This window comes from Euleptes europaea, chromosome 20 (assembly GCF_029931775.1).
Source record: "Euleptes europaea isolate rEulEur1 chromosome 20, rEulEur1.hap1, whole genome shotgun sequence".
Classification (NCBI taxonomy): domain Eukaryota; kingdom Metazoa; phylum Chordata; class Lepidosauria; order Squamata; family Sphaerodactylidae; genus Euleptes; species Euleptes europaea.
In genome coordinates this window covers 2,095,194-2,110,818 of record NC_079331.1, presented here as the reverse complement: position 1 = coordinate 2,110,818, position 15,625 = coordinate 2,095,194, and the positions used below count along the sequence as shown (strand labels likewise).

General features: G+C 45.4%; 1 protein-coding gene across 2 annotated transcripts; it reads right to left on the bottom strand.

The window, feature by feature from the left end:
* Positions 1–3,668: 3,668 nt before the first annotated feature.
* On the bottom strand, positions 3,669–13,774 carry BNIP2 (BCL2 interacting protein 2). 2 transcript variants are annotated; one of them, XM_056865970.1, is made up of 10 exons: positions 13,648–13,774; positions 12,938–13,006; positions 11,758–11,918; positions 9,369–9,545; positions 8,946–9,048; positions 7,973–8,104; positions 7,083–7,169; positions 6,894–6,992; positions 5,574–5,609; positions 3,669–3,725 (listed from the first exon to the last, which is right to left on the bottom strand). In XM_056865970.1, the coding sequence occupies exons 1-10, from the start codon at positions 13,731–13,733 to the stop codon at positions 3,677–3,679; spliced, it is 999 nt and encodes a 332-aa protein (XP_056721948.1). In that variant the 5' UTR covers positions 13,734–13,774; the 3' UTR covers positions 3,669–3,676. The 2 variants fall into 2 exon arrangements, with proteins under 2 accessions (XP_056721948.1, XP_056721949.1); XM_056865971.1 differs by lacking the exon at positions 5,574–5,609 and having other exon boundaries at positions 3,677–3,725; positions 11,758–11,942; positions 12,950–13,006.
* Between the last annotated feature and the right edge of the window lie 1,851 nt (positions 13,775–15,625).

Sequence of the window (15,625 nt, the reverse complement as noted above, 5' to 3'; positions counted from 1 at the left end):
CGGCTTCTGAGGGAGGGGCGGCGAGGCCTCTTCTCCGCTCCCAAGGATAAAACGCCCCCGCCCCCCACCCCCCGCGAGACCCCACAGGACAAAGGGAAGGACCCACCAGACTCCCCTCTTCCCTCAACAAGCGGCTCGACTCGGAAGCGGAAGCTTCCTCACCGGGGTGGGGAGGGAGGGGAAGGAAGTGGAAAAGGCCTCCGAAGGAGCGCGGCCATAGAGACGGAGCCTCTCTGGCCGGGCCCGTAGTGCGCACGCGCAGCCTAAGCCAGGAAACTAGAAAGGGGGCGACGCAGCTGCGCGCTCGTCTATGTGTGTGTGTATGCGTCTGTGTATCTATATATACGTGTATATGTGTGTGTGCGCGTCTCTCTCTCTATATATACGTGTGTATATATGTATGTATATGTACACATGTATGTGTATATGCGTCTGTGTATCTATATATACGTGTATATGTGTGTGTGCACGTCTCTATATATACACGTGTGTATATATGTATGTATATGTACACATGTATGTGTATATGCGTCTGTGTATCTATGTGTATATATACATGTATGTTTATATATGTGTGTATATGTGTCTATATATAGGTGTGTGTGTGTGTATATATGTACATATAGGCATCTGTGTATCTATATATGTGTATATGTGTGTGCATGTGTGTATGTGTCTATATATATACGTGTATATACATGTATGTGTATATATGTGTGTGTATGCGTCTGTATCTATATATAGGTGTGTGTATGTATATGCATCTGTATCTATATATACGTGTATGTGTGTGTGTGCATGTGTGTATGCGTCTCTATATATACACGTGTATATACATGTATGTGTATATATGTGTGTGTATGCATCTGTATCTATATATAGGTGTGTGTATATATATGTATGTATATGCATCTGTATCTACATATACGTGTATGTGTGTGTGCATGTGTGTATGCGTCTCTATATATATACACGTGTATATACATGTATGTGAACATATGTGTGTGTATGCGTCTATCTATAGGTGTGTGTATATATATGTATGTATATATATCTATATATACATGTATATGTGTGTGCATGTGTGTATGCGTCTCTATATATATATACACGTGTGTATATACATGTGTATATGTGTGTGTATATATGTATGTATATGTACACATGTATGGTATATGCGTCTGTATCTATATATAGGTGTGTATATATATGTGTGTATGTATATATACATGTATGTGTATATGTGTGTATATGCGTGTGTATCTGTATATACGTGTATATGTGTGTGTGCGCGTGTGTATGCGTCTGTATATATATACACGTGTGTTTATACATGTATGTGTATATGTGTGTGTATATATGTATGTATATGTACACATGTAGTAGAAAAGGGCAAGAGTCCAGTAGCACCTTAAAGACTCAAAAATATTTTCTGGTAGGGTATGAGTTTTTGTGAGCCACAGCTCACTTCTTCACAGCTCATACCCTACCAGAAAATATTCTTGTGAGTCTTTAAGGTGCTACTGGACTCTTGCCCTTTTCTACTACTGCAGACAAACACGGCTACCCACTGTGAATTATGTATACATGTATGTGTGTATGAGTCTGTATATATATAGGTGTGCATATACATGTATGCGTATATATATATGTATGTATATGTGTGTGTATATATATGCGTCTATCTATATAGGCATGTATATATACATGTGTGTATGTATATGTGTATATATACATCTATGTGTATATAGGTGTGTATATGTGTGTCTATCTATATATATGTGTGTGTATATACGTGTGCGTGTGTGTATATATATATGTATATATACACATGTATGTGGATATATGTGTGTGGGTGTGTATATATGCGTCTGTGTATATATATACACATGTGTGTGGCCCAGGCTAGCCTGATCTTGTCAGATCTCAGAAGCTAAGCAGGGTCAGCCCTGGTTAGTATTTGGATGGGAGACCACCAAGGAATACCAGGCTTGCTGTGCAAAGGAAGGCACTTCCCAGCAAGACAACCAGCAACAGCATCCAGGAAGAAATGAGGTCTCAAGTCGAACCCGTTCGGCACAATTCCAGCACCTGCTTCTGTTCCCTCGATGCTGCTTCAGCACAATTCTAATAAGACACCCCACTAAAGCCATTTTTTTCTGTAAAAACACTATTTATTGACTATATTTATAAACCAACACAGCTAGCATTTCTCACATAAACACTGTTTGGAGACGGGTAACGTGTCGGCAGTAGCTTACAAGTGACGTGTTTTTAAAAAGGCAAACAAAACATTTATCTTAAAGCCTTTCCTCTTGCTAAAGGTCAGCAAAGTGTTTCTTGGCAGATATTTTAAAACCGGATGCTCGGAACATCAACACGTTGGGTATTAGTGCGTGGGATAAACCCATGACTGACATTCACCCGAGACATACAAGGATTCTGGCCACACTAGCAGAAGTAAATTTCTGCACACAAGTGAAAAGCTTGTGGAAGTGAAGATTTTTCTGTGTTTTTTAAAAAAAGACTCCCTTAAAATGTTATAAAGTGAATTTAGTGCTTGTGGAAGGTGCTGGATCAAAAAGCACAAGGCACGATCTGTCTACAAAATAGCAGGAAAGCAGTATATCCTGGCATAGAGGGGATTGAAACAGAGCTGCCGCTGAAAAACGGCACCCCTGTGTCATGTTCCACCCCTGCTGTACTGGCACGCTCAACCAGCCCCATGTCTCCATGGTGCATTTCTCCCTCCCACGTCACTGAAGGGCAGGGAAACATCACAGCGGAAGATGGAGCAAGATATACTACGTTTTAGGGAGAGAGGGGAAGCTCATAACACGGGGATGCCAGTTTTGGCAGCAGCCCCATGTTGGATTAACGTACAGTTCTGCCCTTCTGTCTTCAGCCCTGGATGGTTGGCACACCGCGCGCACAAAGTGGCTCGGCTGTGCCAACGCTTACCTTTGGACAGTGATGGCTGCTTGTGCATCAGACGTCCAGGGTTCATGAGAGTCCAAGCTACTGCTCTGATCACAAACGTGGCTAATCAGAGCCAAAACTAAAAGTCCTTTGGCCAACAGGCTGGAACTCAGGCCGAGTGCTGGGGACCAAGAGGAACCACCAAAGCAGGAAAAACGATTGCTGGTTACATCCAAAATGGAAGCCTGGCTTTAACGCCACACCGCTGGTTATCCCTGGCTAGCAGAGGGTGTGGGAGGGGTTTTCTGTGGACTGAGAGGCAGGGGACCTTTTACACAGCGTTGCCGTGCACGTTTATTACCAAACAAATGACAGCAGTCACTGACGGCCTTCGCCATTTGCAAAAACCCTGCAGGCAGGCGTTATATAATTGTTTTAAGAAGTCATAAAAATATATATATATTATTCTCTTTCCTTTCTTTTAACATTTATGCATATAAATATTTACTGAGTAAGCATCCTTTAGATAAAACATTGGCGCCTCCTACGGTGCTCCGTGACGCTGCAGTGTAAGGCAGTTACAATAAAGGCAGCTGTAAATCTGGACAGGCAAGCCGACGCTGTGGGACAGAATCCGCTGGGCACAGGTCCAGGGGCAAACCTTCCACCCCTGCAGGTTTTTAAGGCAAGACGTCATTTCCATTGGCATGTTTCTCAGTCTTGGTTGGACTCCAATGGACCAAAAAAGAAGAAATTTTCACTGTTCGGTCTTCTGTTCCGGTTTTCCGTTAAGCTCTTGGTCAATTCTGCTTATTAAACAGAAAAAGAAAAGAAAAGATCAACTGGGTTCTTTAAAGAAAGAGGAAAATTTACTCAGCTACTCAATGAAACAGCACACCCGAGAGCAGCCAGTTTCCCTAGGAGAATCGTGAATGACAACTGGTGAGTTTAACAAGGTGACTTGAGTGACGGTTACAAAGAAATGAATAAAGAGCCCCACAGCACATTACAGTCCCCACCCCACCCCCCATTTTAAGCATAAGTAACTCAGAGTGAGGTTCCCACAACGAGGTTGATAAGCAGGACTGAAGACAGCTGAGAAACCCCCGAGCCCTTCGTGGAAGGTGGGTGTCTTCGGACATTACTTTGTTATCTCCTTCTCCCGCACCCAATTTTTAATTTCAATTATGATGTGCCGCTGACATTGGCAGTGCAATCCTAAGAACACTTTCCTGGGAGTAAGCCCCACTGAACGTACCCAAGCAGGATTCTGAGCGGACCTGCTTAGAACTGCTCTCTTAGTCAGGGAGCTGAGATTTGGCTGCAGATCCTTTTTATTGATGGTAGTTTAGGCCTTTTTAAAAATTATGTTTTCAAAGTGTGTGGGAGGCAAACCACGGATACAAATCTTTCAAAACCCGGCAGCCTTCCTTCTGAAAATTTACAACTGAAAAGCAAGGGGGCTGAACCGTTACAGCTAATACTGAGTCCGGGTTAAGCAGAATTCCCTGTTTCTCCGGCCACGCCAGACATTCAGAATCAAGCCAGAAAAACAAGCCAGAAAAACAAGTTCCTAGGCATCTCGGCCTGACACCCTTGAGCGCTCCAAAAGAGAACGGAGTCCCGTCTCTGAGTCTGCCTGCTTTTCAGCTCACGCTTACACCAGCAGCCCTTTCCTCCACCGTCCGTACGGATGACTGGATGGAGCCATGGAGGCAAAGTTCGACACAGCAGTGGATTGGAGCAAGTTTCTGGAGCCCATTTCAAGATAAACGGAATGCTCCCTTTCTCCCCTGTCTGGCGCAGCTTTGAAAAGCAGTCCAGACGTTACACCTCTCTTCTTTTTACAATGTCTGGCTGGAGGGACAGTGTTAAATATTGCAGATTTCCCCTTCGATAAAAAGCTACATCATCAGTGCATGTCTCGTATTTTCCCCAAGGTTTTAAGTTCCCCTTGTGTTCCACAGACTTGTTCCACCTTGTAGGGTAGCAGCCTGCTCCTTACCTAAAGTGGGCAATGTTAGAATAAGGCGCTGGGAAGTATGATGTACCCTGGGCGCACTCTGGATCAAGTGAGGTTGTTAGTGGCAACAGCGATGGTCGACCAGCCGAAAGGGGCAGCATTTCATGAACTGATGAAACTGCACAAAGAACATGAACAGCACATGCACTTTGGAGCCCCAGAAAAACCCAGCGTGCAATTGGAGAGAGACAGAAGACGCCGCAAATGTAGACAGCACAGAAAAGCTAAAATGCCAACGTGGGGGTGGGGGTGGGCGTCAGGCAATGTTAAAACTTCAGCGACCGCTAGAAATTTAGAGTTCAGGAAGTATTTTGCAGCCGTTGCTGCCCCAGAGTTTATATTAAAGGGGGAAGCGTTTGCAGTTCAATAAGCACAACGATTAGTGCGATGAGCAGATAGAGACGTGAGCTTTTGGGCCTTTGCGGCTTACTTCCAAAGCAGCCATCAGTGTCAGTCAATGCAACCAACACACAACAACAGCACAAGCTTAGCTGGACAGAGGGGCATGGCGTGCAAGCGGATGCGTGTTCATTCGCACATGCTGTATGCATTCTAGGACACTGAAGTCAGCCTCAGAATAGTGCAAAGTTGGCCAAGGTGAGATGTAGACCTGATCAAGATGTGTATATACCTTTTGGCTTTCTTTTTAAATTTTTCTTCTTCATACCTTGGTGGGGGGAAATTTGATTTTTAGTAAAAAATAATATTAATTAAGAGCAATATTGTACACCAGCAAACCCACAAGCACTTTTTGAAGGTGACGGCATCTAACGGTGACCTTTTCCTTTGCTTACTTCTAAATACCAACATAGAAGAAACAGGGTTTCATTTCCGCACAATAAAAGCTGCATCAGATCTGTTATGAGATCACGCCCGATTTTCCAGCACGTTTTTCTCTGTTTGAGAGTTCAGCTGCCCCCGCCACTGATCTTTCCCAATCCCTCGGAAAAGCGGACCAGAAAAGGAACCAGCCCACGATCACCCTACGAGCATCATTCCAGAGCGTGGAGTGGAACCCAGAGAGAACGGTGGGAAGAGAGTGACCCCGCAGAAGCAGTCAGACACGTGGTGCTACATCCCTTTCTGCTAAGCAGCTTTTCTCTAAGCCCAGGTTCTTTTTGCATGTGCGGAAGGTACCCTGAGCCAAAGAAAAGCACTGCATTCAGTGGGAGAGATATGCGAGTCCCTCCTAGGCTCTTGAAATGGCTCTGTGAAGCAAATAGGGGACAGCACAGGGCAAGCCTTAAACCATCTGTAATTGGCACCTCCAACTCTTTTAACCACAGTTCTAAGAATTAATGCTGCCTATGGCGATTTGCTTCCATGTGTTATTTAGACAAAATCTCCCCACTGGGGTCACTTCCATTTCTCATCCCTAATCTTAGGAGTACGAGAATATGGATTAAAACCTTGTTCATGTGTATAATATGATTTACTTTTCACTGGGTTGGACCCCTCGCAGTAACTGCCTCCGCTCTCCTCTGGCACATGTAGTTTTCTGCTGACACGAGGCCCTTCCACAAGGTTGTCAGGTAGGGTTGCCAGCTCTGGCTTGGGAAATCCCTGGAGATTTGGGGGGCGGGGCGGAGCCTGGGGAAGGCAGAATTTGGGGGAGGGAGATCAGTGGAGACAGGATTCCAAAGAATCTAGCTTCCAAAGCTGCCATTGCCTCCAGGGGGAACTGATCTGTTGCCTGGGGATCAGTTGTGATTTTTTTGGGAGATCTCCAGCCACCACCTGGAGGATGGCAACCACAGTGTCAGCAGAAGCTGGAGGAAAGCGGGACAAGATCTGCAGGATCCGGCCCACTTTCTCCACTGCAGTTCATTTTATCGGTAAGCTGACTCTTTCCAAGAGAGGGGCCAACGACTGCAGATGCAAGAACAGTCGGCGTTTTCAGAAGCTTCACCACCAAATATTCATGTGGCTAATGTACAGATGCAAGACCTACTGTTTTATGCAGTCAGGTATGCCCACAGATTCTATGGGGACCAGTTCCGCCAGCTCTGCCAGGGTGAAGACGTATCTGATCTTTTGGCTGAACTTTGAGCTGAAGAAAGAGATAGGAAAACACAGTTACCTCTAGAAGCAAACATACCAGCACATTTTTTTAAAAAAATGTGTATATATTGAGCGTTACCTAATAAAAGGTTTTGTGATTGCCAGAAGTGTCCTAATAAACCAGGATGGATGAACGATTATTAAGGATTTCAGGTTTTTCTTCAGCCTAAAGTCAAACAGGAAGAGAGTCAACAACAGAAAGAAGGCAAGCTCAAAATGCTAAGCTTTCGTACAACAGACACTAAAAGCTTCACGGCCGCTCGCTACTGCTCTACTTGTTGCTAGAAGGAACTACTAATGAGCTAAGAGTCTCAAGGTCAGCAATTCTTACTAGAGGTGGACTAACAACAGTGAGATCACAAGTTGTGCCTAGCTTATCGGAAGAGGCAACAGAGGGGAAATATGTCCCCCTACCTGAGGAGGGTCAGGTTCCGGCCAGGTTTCCTGGGCAGGAAGCAGAACCGGAAGGGAAAGCCGGTCTGGGAGAAGGGCTGAGACGGGCGCGCGCATCTGCATCCTCAACCTAGTTGCCAGGACAAAGCAGACGATCGCCGCTGAGAGGCTCACACAGAAGGAAGTTGGCAAAACTGGAAACGGGGGCTAGGGGTGGGTTGGAAAGTCTTTGAAGGCCAGATGTGATGTTAATAACGCAATGTTAAATATGCTGCCTTTTCTTGTTGGACAACAACACTCATCTTTTGGAAGGGGATTTTTTTTTAAGCCTGCTTTACGCAAAAAAAGATTTTGCTTCACCGTTGCAGGACCATACACCAACTGCCTAGTTTGTTTCTCCTTCGGTTCTCCTGCTATTTCTGGGCGCTGTTTCTCCCTTTGGAACCCAGGCCACACAGCCGAGGCAATCTGGCTTCCTTTCTGTCACTCGGCAGTGGCAAGCAGCCCCAATCAGAGAGGCAACTTCCACGGTGTTCTGCGGTCTTGTGGTCTAGAGGCACGTCACTTCCTTCTTACCTCCTGTCGATCTGTTGGTAGCACTTCCTGAGCCAGCCTAGGCTGGGCATCCTCCTCCGTGTCGTGGCACCGTTGAGGTAAACGATCATGTAGTTCTCGGCGACTAGCAACTCTAGCGTTCCAATCACAAACCTGCGAGGGAAGAGGAGGGGTTGAAGGTCTACCCTTCCCATTCACTTTTATCACAACACAGTTTCCACCGCAGGCACATCAGAGCCTTTGGTAGACATCATGTTGGCCTGGCCTGGTTTTCTGAAACAGGTTAGGAAGACTTTTTTAACAGTTAGAGCGGTTCCTCAGTGGAACAGGCTTCCTCGGGAGGGGTGAGCTCTCCTTCCCTGGAGGTTTTTAAGCAGAGGCTAGATGGCCATCTGTCAGCAATGCTGATTCTATGACCTTAGGCAGTTCATGAGAGGGAGGGCCATCTTGGCCATCTTCTGGGCATGGAGTAGGGGTCCCTGGAGGTGTGGGGCGGGGAGGTAGTTGTGAATTTCCTGCATTGTGCAGGGGGTTGGACTAGATGACCCTAATGGTCCCTTCCAACTCTATGATTCTAGGTCAGGTGGGGCGGAGGGCGCAGAGCTCAGTGCCAGAGCACATGCTTTGCAGCTGAAGGCCCCAGTAGAGAAAGCTCATGGGCAGAAGAGCTGGGAAGATCTCTGGCAGCAACTCCCTGAGATCTGAGGCAATTACGAGAGAACAGTGTGGCTGGTGGTGGAAAGTGTCATCAAATCGCTGGAGACTTATGGAGACCCCATAGGGTTTTCAAGGCAAGAGATGAACAGAGGTGGTTTGCCATCGCCTGCCTCTGTGTAACTTCCCTGGGGGTATCGCCCATCCAAACACTCACCAGGGCCAGCCCTGCTTAGCTTCAAGATCTGATGAGATCAGGCTAGCCTGGGCCCTCTTGGTCAGGTTATAGGGACCAAGTATTTTAACTGCACACAAGGCCCGTTCTCCGAGTACAACTTACTTAAATAGATTATCCATTAAGTATTTGTAGTTTGGCTGACTGCTTTCTGGCAAGAAGCAGACGGTGAACACAACTATCGCATTTAATCCATCACCGTAATATCCTAGAAAGGGGTGGGAAAAACAAAACCAGATGTCACTACGGTGCTTGAACACATGAAGCTGCCTTCTACTGAATCAGACCCTTGGTCCATCCAAGTCAGTACTGTCTACTCAGACCGGCAGCAGCTTCTCCAGGATCTCAGGCAGGGGTCTTTCACATCACCTACTTGCCTAGTCCCTTTAACTGGAGATACCGGGGATTGAACCTGGGACCTTCTGCATGCCAAGCAGAGGCTCTACCACTGAGCCATGGAAGAAAGGAAGTGCTTCTTCCTGCACTTCCCAAGGGTGAACACAGCAAGCCTTCCCTGTCCCTCCTTACCTCCGTGCCGGATAACTTTCTTGTAGGGCTCGATGGCCTTCATGTCTACCCGGTGAGACTGCTCTCCGATGCGGAACAGACGCCAACGCCGCTCCTCCTCTTTCTCCTCGGTTGCGGAGTATTCGGGAAGCTCCCCTTCCCTAATCACTTCGGTCGATTTGGGTTTTGGAAGATCATCTGTCCGAGAGTTGGAAAAAACGTTTAAGGTACTGTAATGCTACAAATCGTAGATGAGATCAAACTGGTTTGTTGCCATGCTATGTAGGAGCTCAAACTCTTTCAAGATCTGGGCTGTTATACTGAAGCGAGTCTGCTGACATTCCCATCTAGAAACTTTTTTGCTTGACTGACTGATCAAACAGAAGACTGACCAAACAGAAGCCGGCTGTGGCTCAGTGGTAGAGCCTCTGCTTGGCATGCAGAAGGTCCCAGGTTCAATCTCCAGTGGCATCTCCAGTTAAAGGGAGCAGGCAAGGTGGTGATGTGAGGGACCTCAGCCTAAGACCCCGGAGAGCAGCTGCCAGTCTGAGTAGACAATACTGACTTGGACCAAGGGTCTGATTCAGTATAAGGCAGCTTCATGAGTTCAAGAGTTTAATATACAGACGTGTGAACGATCTGATTTCTTTCCAAAAACCCTGAATATATTTGAGATTAAAATAAAACTGGTCCTCTGATTAGCTGAAAATCAATGGTTTTTTTTTAGTCAGAGCAGGGCCACCATAAAGGAGTTTTCAACGTCAACCTAAATACCCCTTGATTCAGGCAATGCATTTTTCACTATTTAGAACAAAGGTATTCAGACTCTGCAGCCTTTATTGAAATCCCTAAAATGAATTAGGATTAACACTGAAAACCCTTTGATCAGTGGACGCAGCTCTGTGCAAAGCCAGCTCAAATTCACATTTGCACACCATTACTGATTCAGCAGCAAACCCATTTCTACCCGCCGATTTGGGGCAGACATGCAAATAGAAGTTTCGATCACAACTAAGCAAAATCTCAGGTATTCATCATCCTCATCAACAGGACTTGGTTAAAGAAATGTCAGTAGCACAAACCTTACCAACACAGGTGTGAGAAAACTACTGCATGTTAGTAGCTGGTTTCCAAGACAGAGCTGTTAATGGAAACTATCCCTCCAGGAAAACGCTGACTGCCGCATTGAAGAGAAGAGAAGAGACAGAAGCCTTATTCCAGTGACACACGACTCCCCGCCTGCTCTCGCGTCATAAAGACAACACACACAGGGCTTGAATCCTCAGGGGTTTTAACAAAAGCCCCTTCCTCTGAACGAAGAGGATCCAAAGAGCTTCCGGGAAAGACTCCTTCAATTGGGGTAAACATCCCACGGGATCCAACCCTTGGAACTGTACTGATCTTGCTCCAGCTCGCCTACACATCAGCAGAAGCACAGCTGAGCAACACACCTTCACGATCATCACAACGTGCCCCAAACCGCCAGTCGCTAATTCCAAAGAGCTGCTCCTCTCACTTTAAATTCAAACCTGTAACACCTCAGCAGGTTATCTGACGAAGGGAGCTTTGACTCTCGAAAGCTCATTTCCCCCACCCCCAAATCTTGCTGCTCTCAAAGGTGCTGCTGGACTCATATCAAGCTGTTCTACTGCAGACCAGCATGGTTGCCCTCTGGAATGGCTATCTTACTTCTCACTCTGTGAATCAAGATGCTCAGAGGGTACAGGCAGTACCCTGAAGCCGATCCTGAATTTTTTTTTGCACCATGTTGAATATCTGTCCAGGGCCAAGTAAAATCTAAAGCCTCTCAAGATGACCATTTGCTTGGCTTTTTTATAGATCTGGCAAGACACAGATACAAGATTGCTGCCCAAGCGTTAGTCACAATTTTGCCACAGTACTGTGAATTGCTGTACACCTCTGGCCCGCCAGTCCTAGGCATTTTACCAATCCAGCAACACCACCGCAATGCCAGCTCTGCCCCCACTGGGATTCCCGAAGAGGTACGAGTACTAGCCCTGTTAATTAGATCTACAGATATACCAGAGATGTTTCCAATGAAGAAGGAACATTTTACCCATTTCCTACATAAAGCGTTGCTAACAGACATATCCCATCTGACAAACGGTGTCCGGAACGAGATCTCCTCAGCTGATCTGGGTGAGTGGGGCCGGGTTGGGGGAGCAGAGGGGTGAAAGGCTCACACCGGAGAAGCTTCAGGGAATACCTACCCTGGACTCTGGCTGTTTTATCCAATTGTATTTATTTTACAGAATGCAGAGTATCATACACGGACAGTCCTGTTTTAAACCCAACAAACCCACCATGCGCTCTAACCAGGCTGCCTACCCCACCGGCCCACAGTGAAGACGAGGGCGCAACTCTCCGCCAAGAAGCAAGGGAGTCTTACCTTCCCACTCATACTCGTTACTGTTCTCCGAGGGCGTGTCTAGGTCATCCAGGTCGATCTCCCCGCTCTCATCCAACTCATCCGACAAAATGGATTCTTCACTGAGATCCAGAGTTGGGCTTATGTTTGGGGCCAGCAGCTTCTTCTTAGCTTTGCTGTCACTGAGTTCTAACAGGTCAGGATGGGAGAGGAAGGATGATTATAATCAAGGCCCAGAACCAAGCAGTGCTTGAAAGCAAGATGGATGCTAGTCGTAATAGTTGCCTAGAAGCTGAGCAGAAGTCTGGTCTTCCACAAAGACAACATTTCCTTTTGAACATGACAAAGCCCAAACGTTGCCAAGTAATCTTTTGGAAGAGCAGCTGATGCTCCTCTGCAAAAGTGTGCTGCACTAAAGGGTTGTCTGTCAAGCACCCTGTGTTGAAGAATTAAAGGTGTCATAAAAACTAGAAACGGGATTTTCAGTGGTGGCACCTCACCTTTGGAACACTTGCCCCCTTGAGGCTTGCCTGGCGCCTACCAAACTAGGCCAGAACATTTCTGTTTAACCCAGGTGGAGGGTTTTTTGTTTTGTTTTTTTGGCCTTTTTAGCTGTTTTATGGTCTGTTTTAGGGAACTCAGCAGTTATTTCATGCTGTTTTAATGTCCCAGATTGATTATTCTTTTTATAATTTAAAAAACCAATTATCAATATAGCACTATTGTTTTGACCTGTCAGCCTCTGAGCAGCGCTCTGGGGAGGAAACTTATTAAATTCCCTAACTAAAACAATAAATAAAAGATTCGAGGAGCCAGTTGTCCATCAAATACTTAAACAGCACTTCCCAGTATGAAGGCAAGATGAATAGGTTATCACTCCAGAAATGTTTAAGCTTGGGTTGACTAGTGTCTCATTTAAATACAGATACCGTGGAAAAGTTTATTTTCTGCTTTCCTATTCCACTGAAAATGAGTCATCCAGCACTGGATATACCCACCCACCAGGGTGTGGCAATATGTGTGTAAAAGGTCAGAGGCATAGGGTAGAATATTTGGATCATTCAGAGCTTTCAATGTTGCTGCTAAGCCTTCCATCGCCACCTTCCAAAAAATCCCTCAAGATGAACAACTCAACGTTTAAGGGCAGTAAAGAATTAGCTCCCGTGTCTTGCAGCTGGAATAATTTTTAGACTGCATGCACTTGCCAGAAGGGTCCCCTCTTCCTGTAGCGTCTGGCAGATCTTCAATGTGGTCATCTTCCGGTAGAGGTCTAGGAGAGAAGGTAAGATTCTTCAGAAATAGATTAATATATATTGAAAGTGCTGTACAGTTCCTGCGATAGCCTTTTCCCTATGTTAACCAGCTTGAAAAGCGAGGATTTGACTGGCAAATCTTGCCATCTGTTTGGGTTCCTAATCCCTGAGCTGTGTTTCAGGCCCTCCCTACTGTGCAGCAAGCAGTACAGTTACTGTACTGTGAAAGAAAAGTGAGATGGCCCAAAGTACGCACTTCCAGAGGAGGCCATGACTCAGTGGTATGCAGAAGGTCACAAGTTCAATCCTCGGCATCTCCAGTTAAAGGGACTAGGCAAGCAGGTGGTGTGAAAGACCCCTGCCTGAGACCCTGGAAAGCCGCTGCCGGTCCGAGTAGACAATACTGACTTTGATGGACCAAGGATCTGATTCAGTATAATGCAGCTTCATGTGTATTGTTGCAGAACACGTACATTCAATTCATCGTTTTTAGCATTGTGAACATCCTAACTAACAAATTAAGGACACATATCCCTTGACCAAAAAAACCCCAGCATTTTTCCTGACCACGATGAAGTTAGATCTCCTTTGAGAAGGAGCTGATCCATTTGCCAAGGTCTGTGTGCCAGATCCAGCTTTGCCCCGGCACCCCCCTTACCGTGGAAAGTCTTCGTCTTGCCACTCCTCTTTCAGCTCCACCCCCTCCATCCTCAGCTTCGCCTCGATGGAGGACGAAGATTCCATGTGATCCAGAGTGCCTCCTTCCCTGATCAAGACGTCTGCCAAGAACTGTGAAATATTGACATTGTTCTCATTACCCATGAGCCTCGATACCCTCCAAAGAAACCAGCACTAAGACTGGATGAGAAACAGCAATGCAAGAACTGCCTTGCTAATGAAGGGCTGAAATGGATTGGCATCGCTTGGCCTACATTTATTTAAAACATAGAGAAAACACAGGGAAAATCGAATAAATCTAGCTCTTAAGTTTAGCGACAGACTTCCCTTTTCAGCTCAAAAGCAGAAGCTTGACTCGCTTTCACAACCCATACAATATCCGTCATTGCAAAACACCCGTCAGCAATCCCTTCTTGGCCCCAGAATAGCTCAGCTCCCAGATACTACATTCTGTAAAACAGCAAGCCCCCTTAATGCTTCTAGTGCTTTGTTCACCAACCCGGTTCACCAGATTAGCATCCGCCGCTCATGTGGAAGAGTGGGGACTCAAACCCGGTTCTCCAGATCAGACTCCACCGCTCCAAAGCACCACTCTTAACAGCTACACCACGCTGGTAGAAGCTTTTGAGAGTCAAGGCTCCCTTCAGGAGACCAATGGGGAGAACAGTGGGATATAAATGAAGTCAATAAAACAAATAAAACCTTGTTTGATTTAAAAACAAAACAAATCAATTGAAAAAATGTAATCAATCATTACATTCATGGACGGGCAGAATAAAACATACATTAAAAAAACTGAAAATGTTAGCTTCAAAAAAAATTCTAATATATATTCTGGCAACTGCTTTAAAGACAAACATGACTTTTTTGCAGCAGCAGCAGAAGCTTTTTGTGAGCCAGAAGGCACCCATGCCTTTATCGCTGCTGCAAAAGGTTTAATATCTACAGCTAGATAGATATTAAACTTTTTGTAGTAGCAAAAGGTTGCAGGAGTGTCTGTTATTATTGCTGTGTGCCTATATGTTTAGATATAGACAGATATACTGTATATCTGTCTAGATAGACAGATAGAGACACCCACACAGCAATAATAGCAGACACTCCTACAACCTTTTGCTGCTGCAAAAGGTTTAATATATATCTAGCTATAGATATTAAACCTTTTGTAGCAGCAATATCTGTTATTATTGCTGTGTGTGCCTATCTATACCTGTCTAGATAGGCAGATATACAGACACACACAGCAATAATAGCAGACACTCCTGCAACCTTTTGCTGTTGCCAAAGGTTTAATATATATCTAGCTATAGATATTAAACCTTTTGTAGCAGCAATATCTGTTATCATTGCTGCATGTGCCTATCTATATCTGTCTAGATAGGCAGGTATACAGACACACACAGAGATATACAGACACACACACAGCAATAATAGCAGACACTCCTGCAACCTTTTGCTGTTGCCAAAGGTTTAATATAGATCTAGCTATGGATATAAAACCTTTTTGTAGCAGCAATATCTTTTATTATTGCTGTGTGTGCCTATCTATATCTGTCTAGATAGGCAGGTATATAGTCACACGCACAGATATACAGACACACGCAGAGATATAATAGCAGACACTCCTGCAACCTTTTGCTGTTGCAAAAGGTTTAATATAGATCTAGCTATGGATAGTAAACCTTTTGTAGGCGCAGTATGTTATTATTCCTGCGTGTGCCTATCTATATAATAACAGACACTCCTGCAATAAAGCTTTAAAAAAATATAATTCACTGAGACAACAAACTGCAATAAAGATAATAAAGCGCAATAAAGACATCCCACTAAAGCAATGCTGGGAACTCAAACCGGCCCACCCCCACCCTGACAGAGAGACAAGACCCCCCCCCCATTTCCTGAGAATGGGGAGACCCCCCCCAGCCAACCCCCCCATTTCTTTCCCTGATAAAGCCCCC